General features: G+C 43.6%; 1 protein-coding gene across 2 annotated transcripts in view; it reads left to right on the top strand.

Annotated features, from left to right (window-relative positions):
• LRP8 (LDL receptor related protein 8) overlaps positions 1 to 18389 on the top strand; it is a 170965-nt gene that overhangs the window by 122834 nt on the left and 29742 nt on the right. For both annotated transcript variants that reach the window (XM_064719297.1, XM_064719295.1), the window contains exon 4: positions 9980 to 10108. In XM_064719297.1, coding sequence (XP_064575367.1) covers positions 9980 to 10108 — 129 coding nt within the window. The remainder of the gene's footprint in view (positions 1 to 9979; positions 10109 to 18389) is intronic.

The following is an 18389-nucleotide window of genomic DNA, read 5'->3' as shown; positions in this document are numbered from 1 at the left end:
CCAAGTTCTGTCTTGCTGCCTTGCTGGAAAGAACTGGAGGTGTAAATTGACCCCGCATATTTCTTGGTTGCTAAGTGAGCACAATGTATGGACACTGTGAGGATCATTACAGGTTTTTTGCTCTCTTTTGTTCCCACAAAACCCCTCTTACCAGGGTGGGTGCCCACTGGGTTCATCCAGGATCATTCTGGATGTTTGCTTCGACCTGCTCAGCACTCCCAAATCCAGTCTGTGCACTGGGCCTGTGAAACAGAGTCACCTTTGCAGGGACATTTCTCCAATTTAAGGGATTTTTGTCGTTATTTGCAGCACTTACAAAATACAATAAGTTTTCTGTCTTCAAATTGAGACTGGCATCTGGTAATTGATTTTTGCTAATTGAGTGGTATAGCCAGGTGATTTTTTTTTTAAACTGTGCTTTAAAGCCTAATTTTGAGTTGAGCATTAATTTGCTCTCAAAGAATGGAGAAGTCAAGTGTCTAAATATGCCAGAATATGTATGAAATAAGCTGCCATCTGGAATTTGTTTCTGGATTTGCTGTAATAGAAATTGAGCACTCTGGGATGCATATTTTGGGGCTTTCTAGAAATTAATATATAGAAAGAAAAACAGATAAATCTGTCCTGGTGCTGTGCTTAGCTGCTTGTATAAGAATTTGATAAGTGACCAAGGTGATAATGTCTGGTAGGCTTGGACTAAGATACTGCCTAAGTGGAGGGAATGGAGTGAGATACTGCCAGTGGAGAGAATGAATTATTTTTAGAAACTAATTTTTTAAACAGTTCAGGGTCACAGTGCCAACAATTTGAAGAGAACCTAGAAAACTCTGTCACTTTTATCTATAAACCAAAGGCAGTCAATAACATTTGATTCAATAAAAAGTAAATTTATCCCTTATCTAAAAGTATGTGTGCAGAAATTGTTCCAAGATGCTTTCAAAGTGCTGAGTTACAAACCCATACAGGGAGGGATGATTGATTTATTGTGTGCTGCAATCTGGAGTATTTTATCACTGAATCTTTAGTGAAGAAAGTTGATGTTGTTAAAGCTGCAATGTATTTGGACCCAAAGGCTAGGAATAAAGCAGGAAGCATTATTGGATCAGGGCAGATCAGGAGATTGTGGTTATTACCTGAGTTTCTGTGGAGATCAGCTCTTTCCATGGTCTCTGCAACCCAGAGCAGGAGGGATGGGCTTTGGGCTTTGTGTCAGGGGTGGGCTCTGGTGTGTGCCCGTGGGATGCCCAGGTTGTGGGAATTGGGTAGTGGGAATTAGGCTGGCACCTGAACAGGTGACAAAAGACTTGCAATGAGTCCCAGCTGGGGGAAGGCTGAGGCTGTTCCCCACCTCTGGCACATCACTCCCAAGGGCTCTGCTCAGCAGCTCAGCACATCCATTTGTCACCTCAGCTCAGCACATCCATTTGTCACCTCAGTGGCTGCGTGAGAAAGTTTCAGTGCTCACAAATCTGTTTGCCCACAAGGCTCTGGAATCCCTGCTCTCGGGCAGGGAACGAGTTTTCCTTTCAGGAGTGCATTTCTGGGGTTAATGAGCTGCCTTCCATTCATCCCAGCTTGTGCCGGTCACCTCCCGCTTCCAGTCCTGCCCGGCCCTGCCCTCCCTTCCCAGGCGTGGCTGGGTTGGAGCTCTGCTCATGCCCAGCTCCCTGGCTGCCCCTCTGGGCTGGCTCCGCTCTTGCCCCGGCTCTTGTATTCCCCTAAGGCCTGCCTCAGTCAGAACTGCCCAAAAAGCATCACACATCACTCATCAAGGGGGAGCACAGTGGATCATGATAGAGTTTTAAAGGGTGTTTGTAGCCAGATTTAGTTTTTCGCAGTAGGCATCCCTGGAAAAAAGCAGAGGTAGAGGAGCTGTATTGAGAAACAGAGATCAGCTCTCAACCATGTAAAGATTGGAGTTTCATTTGATTTCTGGGCTATGGGAAAGGCAAAATACTTTTATTTTTTTATTTTTTCCCCTTCTTTTTCTCTTTTCTCCTCGGACCTCCCCCGATACTGTTAATACAGAAGGGAAGGCTGAACTGCATTGCAACTGGCAGTGTGTACATAGATTGACAGGGTAATTATTGATGTAGACAGTGGTGGGATGGGAGGTTTGACAGGACAATGTTGTACATCACTCTCTTTCAAACCAGCTCTAGAAACAATAGAATTTAAAGATGATGTTATGTTGAGGGTAAAAAAGGGTAGAGTATTTTTTTTCTGACCTTCTTAAAGTCATGTCATTGTTGAATTTTTTTTAAGCTTTACTTTTGATTGAGCATGAAAAATGCCTCTCACAAAAGGGAATATTTAATAGCTTTTCTATTAGAAAACTATCTCTAAAGAAAATTTTGAGTCCTGGGTTTTGCTGGCAGGCCTGGATGTTTGCTAACTACCAAAGTCAACTGTCAGTTTATTATGGAACTGTTTGAGATCAGCAGTGCACATTGCTGCTTTACTCCTGCCAGGAGCAGGTTCTTCTTCAGCTGTTCTGGTTTCTTACTATGATCTGGGATTTTCCCTGTGGTTTTTAGTGGTATCTTCTTGCCTCTGTGCCAAGCTAAGGGCATGACCAACTGATCCTTGAAATGAGAGAAAACCACCAGTGAAGAGAAAATAAAATTTTAAGTAGTACAAAGTAATCTGAAGAAATCTGATGTAGAAACTCAGGTTTTCAGTAGCCAGAATAATGTCTTAGAGACACAACTCCTCTAGAAGGCAAGTTCTGCTCTGGTTTAGAGGAGGAGCAGAGAGAAAGGCAAGAGGGTCTGGTGGTTGCACAAGGAGGGACCATGTTATGGTTTTAAACAGCTCTCCATTTCAAGTCCAGGGTAAATTATGGATTTTCCTCGTCCATCAAGAAGACATGCAAAGGGCCAAAGTTGGTAAAAATGAGAGGGAAAGTTGGCAGATGGCCTCTGATTTGAGTTTATCAAAATCCCCTTTTTGTTCCTCTAAACAATGAGGGCTGAGCTTCACTGTCATTAAGCAGGGCTGTCACTGTCACACAGGGCTGGATTCATTTCTTCTCTGGATTAATCGGAGTGAATGTTTCTCGTGACCATATGGCTGTGGTGTCAGGAAAGATGAGAAACTGGCATTCAGAGGTGGCACGTGGCTCCTGGGCTCTCCCGTGGCTGCACACTGTGCAATAATTGCAGTCATGCTTTGCTCAGCTGGAGCTGGACTGCACCAGCCTCATCCTGCTGCTCACATTTCTGCCTTGCCCCGTGGAGTGGAGCTCAGCCCTGCTGCAGGTCACACACAGCTGTGGTGGCTCTTGTGTGTGTTGTGCTGTCCAGAATGTGTGGAAAGTGGTAGCAGGGAATGGAGTTGGAGTGCCAGGGTTATCCTGTGTCTCATTCAGGTTTGTTAAAGGGTTTGTGCATCCCTGAGCAAAGCAGTGCTCGAGGCATCGACACCAGAGCCAGCAGGGCCCTGCTGATCACGCAGAGAGGGCTGGGGGAGAGCAGGGCCAAGGACTGGCCTTGAGGGACTGGGACAGTATCTGTGCAACTGTTCCACTTCCCCTGCAAAGACAGCTTTTGTCTCAAGGTGCTTGGGCATAAAAGCTGCTTTAGGGAATGAACTTCTGCAGTGAACTCTCATGTGTGCAGGGGCAGGTAAGGAAATGCAGCTTGTTCAGGAGCAGAAAGCCCTCACTGTATCATGTGCATCTCTCTCATGCCTAATAACCTGTCATGGTCTCTTAGAAACTGGATTCTCTGTGCACAGCCAGACTTGACAGTGGGGGAATGTCACAGTGTATTCTACAGACACCAGTTAAAAAACACTGTTGTTTTACAAGCACTAGATGGTTAAAAAATGGAATTTAATGAGGATCAGCAGCCTATATCCTCACTGCTGTTAAACATCTGAACTTTGTAAATTCTGAAATTTCAGAAGTATGACTATGAGGAACAGTTTAAAGGCAATTAAAAAGCTTTCTGATTCCTACTGAAAGTATCACAATTTTCCTGCAGTTTGAGACCAAGGAGGATCATGTAGTCACCAAGTTTGACCTCCTGTTTACCATGGGCCATTGACCTAGACTTGGATTTACCCAGAACAAGCCAACTGACTTGAATTTAAGGACTTCATTTCTCAGCAGCAGGGCCTGTTGGGCATATCAAGTAGAGAACAGAAGTGCCATCAGAACAGTATGTGGAGAAGCTCTGAGATGAATTAGGTGAGATGTGCTCAGATGACTGCAGCAAAAGAGCATTTGCTGTATTTACAGGAATACAAAATCAGCTGAAGTCCTGCCAGTCAGACTGAGGGAAGGAAATGCTTTTTGTAGCCAAGTTTGATGTTAGATTTGATTTTTGAAGTGGATGAGTAAGACGTAGCAATCAGGAATCGAAGATAAGGTGGTGCACTGGGAGCCCAAGAGCAGCAGTCCTTTCTGTGCACCTGCCTGTCCTGGCCTGGGACAGAATTCAGGATTCCAAGGGTACCAGGATAGCTCTGAACCTGGGCTCCTTCTGACCTGTGCAGGTGGCTCACACTGAGACATGGAGTTTAGCTAAAACTGATGCCACTTGTCTGCAGCCTGCTATAGAGATCTCTTATGTCCTTGCACTGTGCTCAAATACAGTTTATATCACCTGTTACAACTATTGGCATGATACCAGAGAATCATTTCCTTACTTGAGAGTGTTTGTAGTGTCTGTGCTTTTGGAACAAACTTCTCCTATAAAAGTTACCTCACTGTTATTCTGACAGTGAATCTCTATTTCAGTAATTAGAATTAATCCTGGGATTTTGAATTCTTGATTATTTCACTCTGATGTCAGAGATGGTAATCACCAATGTGCTAATCTGCACAAAAGTGAGGTACCTGCTACCTATCTCTTTTAGACAGGCTGAACCCTTTGTGTGCTAAGCTTATTTTCTCCCTCCAGTTTCAAGGTAGAGGAGTTGGAGACTCATCAGAGACTCCTGATACAAGGAGGAGCCCTTCTTATAAGCACACAAGAATGGAATTAATAAGGGCTATACTGTGCAGTGCAATAGAGGGAAATCTGTGCAAATCCTCTACTGTTCCCCTGGGAACTTCTGAACATAAGTCATCATCAAACAAATCACACCACTGAATCTATTTATCAGATGTATCAATTGTTAATACTGTTCCCGACATTTTACAGTATAGTTCTTAGTCACCTTTCCTAATCTGTCTTTTGAGCTGCTTAATTTATGTTGAAAGTTGAAAGGCAGTGCCCATAAGTTAATTATCTTTTTGTGCAGGACAAATAGATTTTTCACTGTTCCTGTGCCTTTGCATGCTGCCACAAAGGCTATGGCACATCAGCCTGTACTCACCCACTCACAAATGTAGTCAGGCAGCATCAGCTGAAGCTCCCAGCCCTGGGAATTGGTGCTGTCAGCCTGCCCCAGTTTGACCAGAACTGAGTTTCCTGTGGGAGCAGATGGATGGGGCTGCTTCTGTCAACAGAGGCGTCATTGCTGGTGGGTTGGTCTCATTCCAGCTCTCACTGCTGTAATCTTAATTCACTTAAGCCACTAATCATGACATTTGTTTTGGCCTGGGCTGCTTTCAGCTGAAATTGCAGAGTTGCCTGTATTTTCTCAGAGATCTCAAGTGCATGTGTAATACAGATATTGGTGAGCAGCCCAAGTACTGCTGCTGGATTGGCTTTTGCAGAAGTCACAAGTTCATGTAAGCCTTGCTGTCCCAGCAGGCTGGTGCTTGTGCTGTGCTGCTTTACATGACAGAAGGTTCAGTGCAGCTCCTGACCTTGGTGGGAGCAACTCTTGGGTCAGCATTCCCCAGTGTGTTCTGTCTCTGTGTATTGCTGATGCCCAGATCCAAACTCAGGCACCCAGCAAAGGCTGAGGGCTGGGGGATCCCTGTGTGCTCCCAGGGCTCTGTGCACCAGGGCCAGAGAATCCCCAGGATGTGGGAATCACCCACCATGGATGTTGCTGTCCCCACACAAACACTGCTGATGACAGCGTGTCACAAGGAGGGCATCAGGGAGATCAGCTATATCAAATATGATATAACACACCTTAGAAAATCACACCCAGAATCTGATGAGTCTTGAAGGGTTGAGACACATCAAAGTAAAGTAAAGTGAACAACAGTGACCTGTCCTGAGCTGCAGAGTGAGCTGTGGTCAGTGGGGCAGAGGCTCCTCACAGGCACCCACAGCTGGGAGAAGGGCCAGGAGCAGCAAAGTGCCAGTCAGATACAGCTTCAGCTGTGACAATATTTTAAGTCAGAAGATGGATTTTAACTGTGTTGCTTATGCACCTTAAATACTTCAAAGGGAAACTTTGGGTTTTAAGTCAGTAGTAAGTGTAGATAGGGATATGAATTCATACACACACACACACACACATATATAAAGAACAATATATGCAAACTTGTGACTGAGATTTTTTCTGAATCACAAATTTTCAGTGATTGAGAACTCTGAGTTCTGAATTTCCCTAAGCAATCTCTGCCTGTCAGCTCCCCTCCTCTCTGCAGAACAGTTGCTCATTTACCAGTTTGGCTTGTTTTCTCTGGAAATAAACTGGATTCTAGTCCTGTGCTTGGGCAGGTATGAACACTTATTTTGTTCTTGGTACATCTCTGAGGCAGTTCTGCCAGTTGTGACAAAAGAAGATTTAAGGACAGTGTTTGAGGAGGGGAGGTCCTTGTTAAAAAACATTCCTTTAAAAAAAAAAAAGCTGACAACTAAACTATTGCTGGAGGAAAGAGAGAGGTAGGAATTTTTAATTCCGTAATAAAAGTAGTGGAAATATTTGTGGGAATGGTTCATTGGCATGACAGAAAATAGTTAAACTATTTTAGTATTGAGTTTTCTCTGTTGTAGAAAAAAATGTCTTGGGTAGAAGCTTCTGAAGAACCTGGGAAAACCACAAGGGGCAGTCTGGAGAGGATGGGGAGTTATTTCAGCGGAGATAGAGACGCTGTTCAGACCTGTAAGATGATGTATTTCCACAAAGGGCATTCTTTGCAGTCTGCTGATGAAAAGTCTTGTGGGTTTCCCACCAGCAGAAGCTGCTTAATTGCATTTTGTGTATGCTCTTAGAGTACCTGTTTGGTGAGAACCTGACAAATGGTCTTCTGAAAGTAAATCAATTTTGTTTTCTTGGGCTTTCTTGAATATACATGATGTCTGGAGCCTGAAAAGCACAGCAGTGGCACAAGAGGAAGCAAACAGTGGGGCGCCAGTTAGGCTCTGTGGGGCTCTGAAAGACTTTGTAGCCTCCTGTAAAGAGAAAGAAGAATGTGCCATTGGCGGTAGTGAGTAAATGGAACCTTCTTGTCTTCTTTGCTCTTGTCTCCTTATAAATAAACCATTGTTGTCCATCCTTGGCATTTGCAGTTCATTGTGATAAATTGGTCTTGATGTGTCTGACATTTCAACCAAGTTGTTTAATGGTGCTTTTCTGAAAAGGCAGATCTTGCTATAAGTTGTATTGGTCCAGAATGCATCCAGGGTAAGAGCACTCACCATCACACACAGCCTAACCCTTTCCTTTCTGCCTGCACAAAGAGGGAAGGAGGGAGTAAAACATTTTGGTCACGTCAGCCCAAGGGGCCTGGGTTTGTGTGAGCCGTGCACAGAAACAGAAATGTTGAGTCTGGGCTGCAGTTGCTGAAAGCCTCTTTAATAGTGTGGACAACAACATGGACCCCACTTGCATCTGCAGCCTCTGGGGGGAGAGGGGAGGAAAACTCCCAACTTGCTGGAAATGCAGGTGTGTTTCCACCAAAGGTTTGCTCTGAGTGTTGTGCAAGATCCCCTCTCTGTTAGCTGCCAGTGCTTACAAGTCATTGGCTTCCATGAAACAATTGCTTGGGTGCAGAAACCACTGGAACACAGAGATTTGATGAACTGTGACCAACAGCAGCTTCCATTGCTGCATCCCTGAAAGTTCAAACTTTGATTTACATATTTTAAATGTCTGTAATTATTCTGTCAGGGAGATGACTAACACAGAGGTTGCTTTCCATAAATAGGAGCCTTCTGTTCATACCTTTCCAAACCTTTCAGCTTCCCAAAACTATTAAGCATCTGCCCACAGCAGCCAAGCAAAAGTAATTCCCATAATTTAAACTGTGACCAGTAAATAACCTTTTTGCTGGTTAATGATCCCACTGTGTGCTGATACCATTTTATGATTATATTTTACCTTCTTCAAAATCAGGTGTGTGGAACATGTTCTTACCTGTCTTGACCCACTTGGTTCTCAGTGGAGATTTACAGTGAGGATGGAAGACCTGGTCCTACTTGGCATCAAAACAAATTCTCTTTTCCATCACCATTGCCAGAGCAATGTTTAGAACAATTTTTGGGGGATGTGGACCAATAACCTGATTAACAAATGTCTCTGTGGCATTTTGGTATCCCAGTTTTCCCAGAATGCCAGTGCAATCCAAACCTCAATGTAGTTGGGCAGGACAAAACCTGCAGCTTAGAGGGGACACAGGGCCTGGCCTGAGTTGGCAAATACACTGATCATGGTGAGGTCTTGTTGGAGAGCCTTTCCAATGTTTTTTATTACTAATTTGCTGGAAAAATAATCCCAAAGCCTAAGTAAGGATCCCTTTTTCCTCCCCCCTGTAACCATGCAACATTGATAAATGTTATTTAGGTATGCAGCAAGCAAATTTCAACAGAAATGCTGTCATGCCTCAGGGTTATAAAACTCCATTACATCTGTTATTAACTGTCTGTCTGTGGCAGGACCTAATTTTTCTTGATGTATTGGTTGCCCACAGCTTCTCAAAACTGCTTCTTCTAGCACTTGAAGGCGCTAAGGCAGAAATGCAGGGATTAAATGGCTCTGCTCTCCAAGTGGCTGATTGATGCTTTGGGGCTGTAGGATGCCCTTTCACTGCCTCCTTGTGTAGGTGGAAAGGGAGGTATAATTTTCATCCTCACAGCACTTGGGAAGCTGATTGACTTTGTGTAAATACCTTTACCAGGGCAGGGTAATGTGAAGGTTTGAATTTAGAATCTAGGTTCCCACCTGCTCAGTAGACCTGCAGCCATACACAGCATTATTATCATTAATACCAATGGAAGAAATAGTTGAATACATGTAATTTTTTGATGAAAGAAATCAATCTGTTTAATAAGCAAATCCTGCCAAACTGGATGATGATTCCAGAATGCTAAACAATTGTTTAAATTGTGGAACATTTTGCATTTCAGCAGCCTTGTCACAATAAATGTAGATCTGTTGCTCTTTACAGTAGTATGAAGGAAAAAAATACAGGAATTTTAGCAATGCAAACTAGCTATGAGAGAATGAACTTCACAGCTTACTTGGTTCCAGATTAATCTGGCAGATTCTTTTTCATAGTTGTCTTCTTGCCTGTACTGGGGTTTTTGCTGATGCAGGTCCTCCTGTGTCTCCATGTCTGACATCACAGTTGCCTCAATTTACACAGTTACAGCTCCATTTGTTAAATACCTGCAAGTTCCTGCTTGTCCTTGCTGCTTTTCCCTCAGCTTTGCTGACCACGATCTGCCCAGATCATTATGTTTAGAAATTGCCTTGCCAAACCTTGCCATACACCGTTGTACTAAACTGAGGGAATTGCTTTTCCCTGGCTCGGCTGGAGGGGTTTGTGCAGAGCTGCTGTGCTGGGTGAGGGCAGTGACTGAGCAGCTCCAGCTCCGTGTGTTGGGCAGGGAGGCAGAGCCTGTGCTGCCCTGAGCATCCCTCCCTGCAGCACCAGCCCCAAGCTCCCAGCTGGAATCCCTGTGGCTCTGTGGGAACAGCTCTCAGTTTGTTTTGGCTGAGAGGGGCAGGAGGGGCCTCGTTCCCTGGGCAGCCTGGTTGAGGAGGCAGCAGGTTCACTTGGGATTTCATTCCAGTATGGCTCAGGATTCAGCCATTCAAAGTAACTTTATCAGCATAAACAGTGTTGGAAATGTTTATAAATATGTTTAACTTCTGTTTATTTCTTTGGTTTTTTTTCTTCCAGCCAAACAAGTGTGCCCTCCTGAAAAAATTAGCTGTGGAGACTTAAGCAACAAGTGCATCCCGCTGTCCTGGAGGTGTGATGGGCAGAAGGACTGTGAGAGTGGAATTGATGAGGCTGGTTGCACTCCTGGTGAGTTCATACAGATGCAACATCTCCATGTAGGATATAAAACTCCTGGAGTGACTGTTACAAATGGCATGGAAAGGGATGGATTCTCCTGCCAGCAAACTCACTCTGCTTTGCTAGGTGGTGACTTCCAGAACCAGGGAGGAAAGAAGGAGTGTCCAGTTGGGGCTGGAGAATGCATGAACTTTGTGAAGAATTAAGTATTATTATTAGGGTTAACACCCAGGTGATATGGAAAGGAGTTAAAAAAGGTTCAAATCTTTCTCTGTGATAGCTCAGCAGGTTCCTGCTGTCCTGTGCAGAGTGGGGACAGACTCAGGCTGGCTTCTGCTGGGGTAGAATAGATAGGCCTGGACATTGATGGCTGGTTGGTTTCACTGGACAGAGAGAGAATGATGTACTCTGTACCCATAACTGTTTTAAATTCAGTCCCTAAATGGCCATTGCCTTTTATTAGGCCTTTCTGTGCTGAATGAAAGAGCCCTTTAACAGTGTTTTCAGTCTGTGAAAACTCCTGCACTGTGTGGTCAAACTATTTCTCAGGCTGCCTTTTTGGTAGACCAAATATATTGGTTCTTTATGCTTCTTGGTGTCAAATATTCCCTTTTGAATGAATGCTTGACTCATTCTTGTGGCTTCCTTTGGTATTCCAGTTGGTTTTCCAACTTTCTTCTTACACAGATCACCAGAATTTAGGGAGTATCAGTCTTGCCAGTCTGTGCAGAAGTAAAATTACCTTTCTGATTTCTAATACTGTTCTTATTAAATTCTTTGTGTGCAGATGATCCCAGGCTTTTAAGAAGCTTTCTAAGTTCTGTGTATTCACCCATCCCTCAGTATTTCTAGTGTTGCTTGTGGTATCAGCAATGTCACTTTTACTTCCAGGTTACTGGTGAAAGAGTTGAATGGTTACATTCAAGCACAAATTGAAGTTTCTTCATTTTAAAGTTGGTTTTGGGGCTCTAATTCCTGCCCAGTTCATAATCCACATTATGTCTTTCCTTTGAAGCTGTATAAGGAAATATGTTTTACATTAACATTTTGTGGCTCTGAGTGGAGTGCTGTGGACAAATTTATTTCTTTGCAGTCAGCTTTATCAAACAAAATATTATCAAAGCTTTTACTTTTTGAGCAACTTGTTCCACTATTTAGCTCTCTTTGTAGAAGTATTTTTTCTTTGTCCTTTTATTGGTTTTCCATGTAAACTCTTGAGTATTTTCTCTTTAGCGTGTACATTTCTTTTCTTTGAATTGGAAGCTCAAATTAGAGACGAATTCAGAAGATAATTGTAACTGCTATTTTCCTGATATGAGTTTGTGAATTTAGAACAATTTTTCACTGGTGGCTGCCTCCCCTGATTTAATACTGCTGCTCACACCAGTGGGAATGGTCTCACAGAGTCTTTTAGTTATAATAAAAATCTACTTGAAATTGCTTTGAACTTTTTTTCCAAAGCCTTAGGTAACCCCCAAAATGCATGTAAATATGTTCTGAATGCCACATAATTTCAGCATAATGATGCTATTAATGGATTTGGAAATAGCTAAGTGTTTCTGCTCTGGATGTTTCAGCACCTTTACTCATAGTTAGCTTCCAGTTTTAGTGCACGTGCAGGTTCTTAAAAACCTTAAAAAAAAATTAATCCAAGGACAAATTACCACATTTTGATGCTTGCTGGGTAACTGGTGAGAAATGAATTAGTGGCTTTCAACCAATTTCTAATGACTGAGCATTGTCCCCACACACTGGAAATCTCTGCTGAGTCTGGCTGTAGGGTGGGCACGAGGGCAGGGAAAAGGCACTGGCAGCTAAACCTGGAGCATCCTGGGTGGGTGCAAACATCAAAACCTTTCAGTCCTAAGATCCCAACTCAGCATCTTTCCGAGGTCAAAACTCACTTTGAGAGAGAAACAGGAGGCAGTGCTGAATGGCTGTGGTGGGAGCACTTTCAGGGAGGTTCCCTGTCAAATGAAGGTCTTTTCCTCATGGATGAGAACAATTGTGTGAGCTGTTTCACCAGGGAGCTTGTGGAGGATTGATAGCTATCCTCTCCTTATCCAAATCTGATAAACCTCACTAAGCCTATCCACTGATACTCTGTTAACATTCCCGTTTCTTCTCTGGTTAGAATCCTCCTTTCTCTGTTTCCTCTTATCTCAGCAGCACACAGTATCCTGACCACTTCAGACCCCTTCTTCTCTTTGTTTTGTTAATTTAATCTCTGCACTGAGGTTTTTATTCTCATTTTATAAGAAGCTTCAGCACTGCCTGTCACCAGCAGCCCCTTGGAGCACAGCACCCTGTCACAGGGGCAGCACTCTCACAGGGCTGACCAGCCTGTCTATAAATAACACATCTTGCTGGATGAATGTTTGCAAGGGGATTTATTTGTGCTCAGAATAATTTCTGTGGTGAGAGCCTGCATGTGCAATAAACAAGTGGATGATGACTTGAAGATGGTGTGAGTGAGGGCATCCAGAAGAAAAACCCCCTAAGCTCTTTCTAAATCCATGTTAATAAAGCTACTACTGCAACCTCATGTGACACTTCAAAAATGTTTTAACTGTGTACACTCTTGCTTTTTGATAGGAATAACTGGCTCTTGGATTTCTAAATCTTCAAGAGGATTTAATATGGAGTTTATGAACCTTATTTATGCCTGCATTTCTGCATTGGTAGTTTGTACCAGTCAGAAGATTGTGCTGGTATCCAGGAGCAGAGCTTGGTTGTGCTGAGGCTGTGCAAGAACCTGTCCCTGTGTCAGAATGTTCACAGCCCAGGCTAAGGGAGGATCTCCTGCAGGAGAGGACAGTAAAGATTATGGTGTACAATCATCCAAAACTGCAGGAGCAGTGTAGGTGTGTTATGGTTCTTCCTCCCCCAGCACTTTCCTTCCCAGCTACTGCTCTGAGCCTTGAAATTCTTGCTGCATTTTTCCTCTCAAAATGGCATCGCTGCTTTTTGAATCCATGGGAAATGTATCCAGTGCAGACACAGGGGGGACAGAGCACTGTTCAGAGACCTGGGGTCAAAAGTAGAGAAGCTGAACAAGGAGACAATGGTGTGATTTTCACCCAGTGGAAGAACTTGTCAAGGAAGCAATGGAAACTGAAATTCTTTCACCTGCAATGGATAAAGCACCAGTGATCAGGGATCCAGATTTGTGTCTGCACAGGCTGTAGTTGCACCAGGGGTTAATTGCAGGTATTAATCCTTGCACATAGGTACTTAAGTGCCTGTCTGCTTAAATAATTGACTCCCAACAGACAGGCTGTAAGAACACTACTGACTTCCAGTGCACAAACTATTTTTGAAAATGCAAGTATTTGCCTTTTTAAAATAAGACTATATAAAAAGAAAAATACTTTTTTTTTTTTTTTTCAGTTTTTGGAGCAGAAGTAATTTGAGTGTTCACAATACCAGGTGTGTTGTAGCCACAGGTCAGGGTTAGTAGCCTTGAATTTGCTGGCTTGGAGGTGCTGGCAGCCTCCTTATTTCCCTGGTGAAGGTTTTCTGCTCCCAGTGCACCCAACCTTTGGCACAATGGATTGGAGAAGCTTAGGACTGAGTTTAGGGAGACTGAAAGAGAAATTAAATAGGAGAGGCTGTAATTAAAGCAACACAACTCAGGGTCCATCTGGACTTGGCTAACTACTGCAGAACTTGTTAAATCTCTGCTGAGGGAGACAGTAAGCAGTGTTTTGTCAGCTGCTCAGGAATGCAGAGAACACTTGAGAGAGGCTTTGGAAGAGAGGAGCTGCCATCCTGTACCAGCTGAAACAGCACTGAACCCCTTCAGTGCACACAGGGCCCCCTGAGAGGGCTCTGGGGTGCTCACAGAGAACAAGGCTCTGGCCCCATTCCTCTGCCTGTGGCACTGCTGCTCACCTGAAGCACTGCTTGCACTCCATATGGAAACTGTTTCTTGCAGATGAGCAGTTGGAAGTGCACCAGTTTCCCCTTTCACAACAGCCAGATGCAGTGAAATGATGAATCCATTATTATATTGATAGCAGAATAAGCTATTTATCCATGGTTTATTCTGCTGAACTATAGCACAGAGACAGTGATCATGGGGAGCTTTTGCAGGCAATGGACATATTCACACTAACCTTGAGCTGTTGGCTGAGGTGAGAGCCAGGAATTCCTGCAGGAGCCTCATGCAGTGACAACCTTGCCACCCAGAGCATCTTCTTTTGGACCCTGGTCTTCAGGCTTTTCATTGCTGACCATGTATCTCAGAATTAGTTCTAGATTTTCAGCCTCATGATATGATGATGTGCCAGATTAAAAGTGAACAGACTGGATAAAGGCTTTTTAAATTCTTAAGGGAAACCACAGTAAGCATAGGTGTGCTCAGCTGGAACCCTGTGTCCTTGCCATGGCAGCTCACAGGCTTTTCCATGTAAATAGGTCATTTACAGGATCCTCAGGTGGTGAACTTTCCACTTCTTCTGGCACAGCTCCAGGCTCTTGTGTTACTCTACAAAAAAGCAGCAGCCCTTCCCAAGTGAGGGGTCCTTTTCTTGGAAGGGCCAAGTGCAGAAAACTTTGAGTCAGCTCTTGCCAGTGCCCTGGTTAACAGCCTCAGGTCAGCTGAGAACCACTGGCTGAAGGCAGAATTTAAAGCAGGCTAAAGCTCCTCATCCCTTCGGCAGATCCACCTGGTGATGAACCAGCTCAAGGAGGGAAACTGCAAAGCTGATTTAAAGTCACCTTCCCCCACTCTGCTCCTGCACCTGTGCTCACATGAAGTGACCTTTCTATTGACAGTTAAATTGTTTTTTCATCTTTTATCATTGTCCTGTAACTATAAAGAGCATCATGTTGTCCCAGCACTCTTCTTTTTTGTGCAGTAGAAGGTATCTGTATTTTGCATGAGCCACACTTCCAGTGCTCCCTGCTGGGATTTGAGCACACTGATCCAGTCCATTCCAGATCTCCACTGATCCTTCTGAGACCTTCTAACTTGGTGATAATGTAGCACTGATTTTATCTTTCATTGCAGTTTGATTAATGTGTGCTTTTGTCAAAGTTAGTTCTGTTCACTGCCTGTTAATGAATTAACATTCATTATGTGCTGTCCCTCAGTCAGCTCAGAGGGACATCAAACCCAAAGGATCAGATTTTGCCATGCATTCTCCCTGAGAAACCCACCAATTTTAAACCCATAGCATCACAGTCATGCCTGTAAAAGAAATATATTCATCTACTATCATTATTCATTATTTTAGTATGTGATAAAAAGAGACATGACTGGTCTGAAATTCCTGCCATTTTATGGAGGGTAGCTGTAGCTTCAGTGTACTTGCCATGGTGGAAGAATTTACAATTCTTTCCAAGAAGGAAAAAAAGAATTGCTAGATTTAACAAATGCAAGTCCTTCATAAATAAGATAAGGTAGCACAGCAATGATATCCTCTGGGCTTTACATGATGTTTAATTACTGGACAGCTGGAGGGATTAATGCTTGTGCATTATGCCGTGGCTCTCAGAAATTAAACATGTACAGCTGCCACTTTATCACTGCTTAAAGTATTAGAGCTCCTTCAAAAGCAGTAGTAATTTGCAGAAAAATCCCCATTGTTATTTAGGAAAAATCTCAGCCCATAATCATATTTGTCCTGAGTTCCTTCAGAACAAAATGGCAAGGAGGAAGAGAGATTGGGAGTTACTTTTAATTGCATGCTGACAGGAGAAGTGAAGGCAGCTGCATTTTTAACACATTGGATGCTCGTTGTAATTGAACATAATTAAACAGTGTGTGAACTTAGGTTAGAGGTAAGACAGTCATGGTGTAAATCCGGAATGAAACCCTGAAGCCACGGCCCAAGCTGTGCCAGGGCTCTGCCTGCCGAGGATGAGGGCAGTGCTTTGCCTTCCCTGCTGCTGGCCCTTGAGCTGAGCTTTGTAAAGGAACACGTGTGGCACATTGCAGATGGAGCTTCCAGCACTGAGAGGGGCTTTGGGGTGGCCCTGTGCTGGTCCTCCTCACAGAGAAACTGTCCCTATCAGTGTTCCATGAATAATTCATTCTCTAAAGCAGAGTGGATGGAAACACAATCTGAAAACAAGGCAATGCAGCAGTGGAATTTCTGCTTGCTCTGAAGGAGAGAGAGGGATGAGCACACTCCCAGCCCCACACAGACACATCCTGCACACCAAAGGATCACTGTTCACAGGGCTGGGAGAGGGCTGTGAAACAGCTGCTTTTGTACAAAGATTTGTGGGTCATTAAAACTAAAGCTTAATAGTGCTGGACTGCAGATACCTGTGCACACCCACACAAGCTTTGTCCTGCTGCTCTTTCTGCATTTTAGCTGGAGACATTGGCTCTGATTCTTCTTTCCAATCTCACATCATACTGGCAGAGGAGCAAGAATTGGCCTGTAATTATGTTTATCTTTTGGGTAGTCTGTCTTTCAACAGTTAGAGCTCCTGAAGTTGAAATAGTCAAGGAATTACATCTCTTATTGCCAGATACAATTGTATTTCATGTCCCTGAAGTGCTTTCTTCATAAGAATGCAGCTATAATTCTGAGCCTATTCATCCAAAAAGCAAGAATCTGTTTAGTTTTATTCAGGGAAATCTTGCCAATGATGATGATGCTATGATGGCAGATATGTGGGTAGGAGTTGCATCCTGCAGTGGCCACCAGTACATATGTGTTACACTAATTAACAGTTCTGCTTCCTGAGCATATGATCTGAAGGCTAAACCAAAATCAGTAGCCTGAACTCAGCACAGTCCTACGCAGGAGAGGACCATGTCATGTTTGATGCAAGAGGGAAAAAAAAAAAAGTTGGTTTATGAGTCATATTAACAGATAAAACTAATCTGGAAGTCTAATCTTAGTGGCTGAAATATTCTTTTCGTAGAGGATGATATAAGGGTTGGATTAACTTTGCTTTTACATTGCAAAGAAATTTGTTCATTAGATAAAATGTAATGAGAAAGGTTTAGTTCACAATAAACACCACTTCATTAGCCTTCTTTGTTCCAATAACTTTAAAATAATTGCTCATGTTAAGCATGTGAGTCTTCATCCCAGCCCAAATCCAGGAAAGTGCTGATTTCTATTCCCAAATCAAAGAAACTGCAAGGCAAATCCTACTGCCATGGAAATCTCATTGCTGTTAATGTGAGCTCAGTCAGCACACGACCCTTACAGGTTTAATTGCAGTGAGTGTCACTCAGTGATTAAATTTTCCATTTGAGTAGAAAATCTAATCCTGTTTTTTGAGAAATGATTGCCATTCTTTGCTGGAATTGTGGGTACATAGGTACATTGCCTGCATCACATAATAGCTGTGCCCCCTAATTATCACATAACTGCAAACAGTCAGGGGCTGGTTGTTTCCTGAGCAGTCTGTCAGTCTCTCCCCCTCCCAAAATCACCCAGGGGTCTTGTGTTCATGGACTTGGTCATTATAGGATGTGCTTATATTCATAACCTTGAATGGGGCTTCACCAAATTCTGCCAATTCCCTTGTTGATCCTCAGTGCTTCTGTGTTCAGGTACTTCTCCCTTCAGATCAGTCTTGCAAACATTTTATTTCAAAAGCATCTTTTAATTGTTATTGAACTACATTCAAGCTGACTTTGGGTCACTGTGTGACATGGCTGGGTAAACTGGGGAGCTGAGAAGCAAAGCTCTGAGCCTTGCCTGCTTTGTCTGTGCTCCAGAAGAGTTAATAGTGCCTGTTCCAAATGCAGTGGATGTTTAACAGTGGAGCAAACTGCAATAAGCAATGTCTGCTCTTACAGACAGTTCCCATCCAGCAAAATAAATTAATGGAAATGTTATGGGGCACTGACCTCACTGCTTGCAATGTGAGCTCTGCTTTGTCCCACACTGCTCAGGTGAGTTCAAACCTGTGGGTCAGCAACTCCAGGACTCCCTGATTAGTTATGGCAGCAACTTATAAATGACTTGACTGATTCTGGGGAAATGGCTCAGCTTTCCCACTGGTTAAACTGGAACTATCCCTGTGCTTGGAATGGGTCAGGGTACAGAGAAAGTGGCAGGCCAGTGGCATGGCTGTGGAGCCGTGGGCTGGCTTCCTTCCTTTCCCCCATTTCCTAAGAATAAACCCAATTGTGCTGTCATTTGCCAATGTGATTGGAGTGTGCTTTTAGGATTCTGATGAAGTCTCTCCTGAGCTGAACATAAAGAAAACAGTGTGGAAAACAGGCAGGTCGTGTCTCTGTGTCAGCAGAATGGCAGGGAGTGGGAATCTGCCCAGTGGGTGGAAGGTGACGTCCATGGATTGGCTCTTCCTG

The sequence above is a fragment of the Zonotrichia leucophrys genome, chromosome 8 (assembly GCF_028769735.1).
Source record: "Zonotrichia leucophrys gambelii isolate GWCS_2022_RI chromosome 8, RI_Zleu_2.0, whole genome shotgun sequence".
Classification (NCBI taxonomy): domain Eukaryota; kingdom Metazoa; phylum Chordata; class Aves; order Passeriformes; family Passerellidae; genus Zonotrichia; species Zonotrichia leucophrys.
Note: the sequence above shows the minus strand (reverse complement) of the source record. Positions and strands in the feature narration are given on the sequence as shown.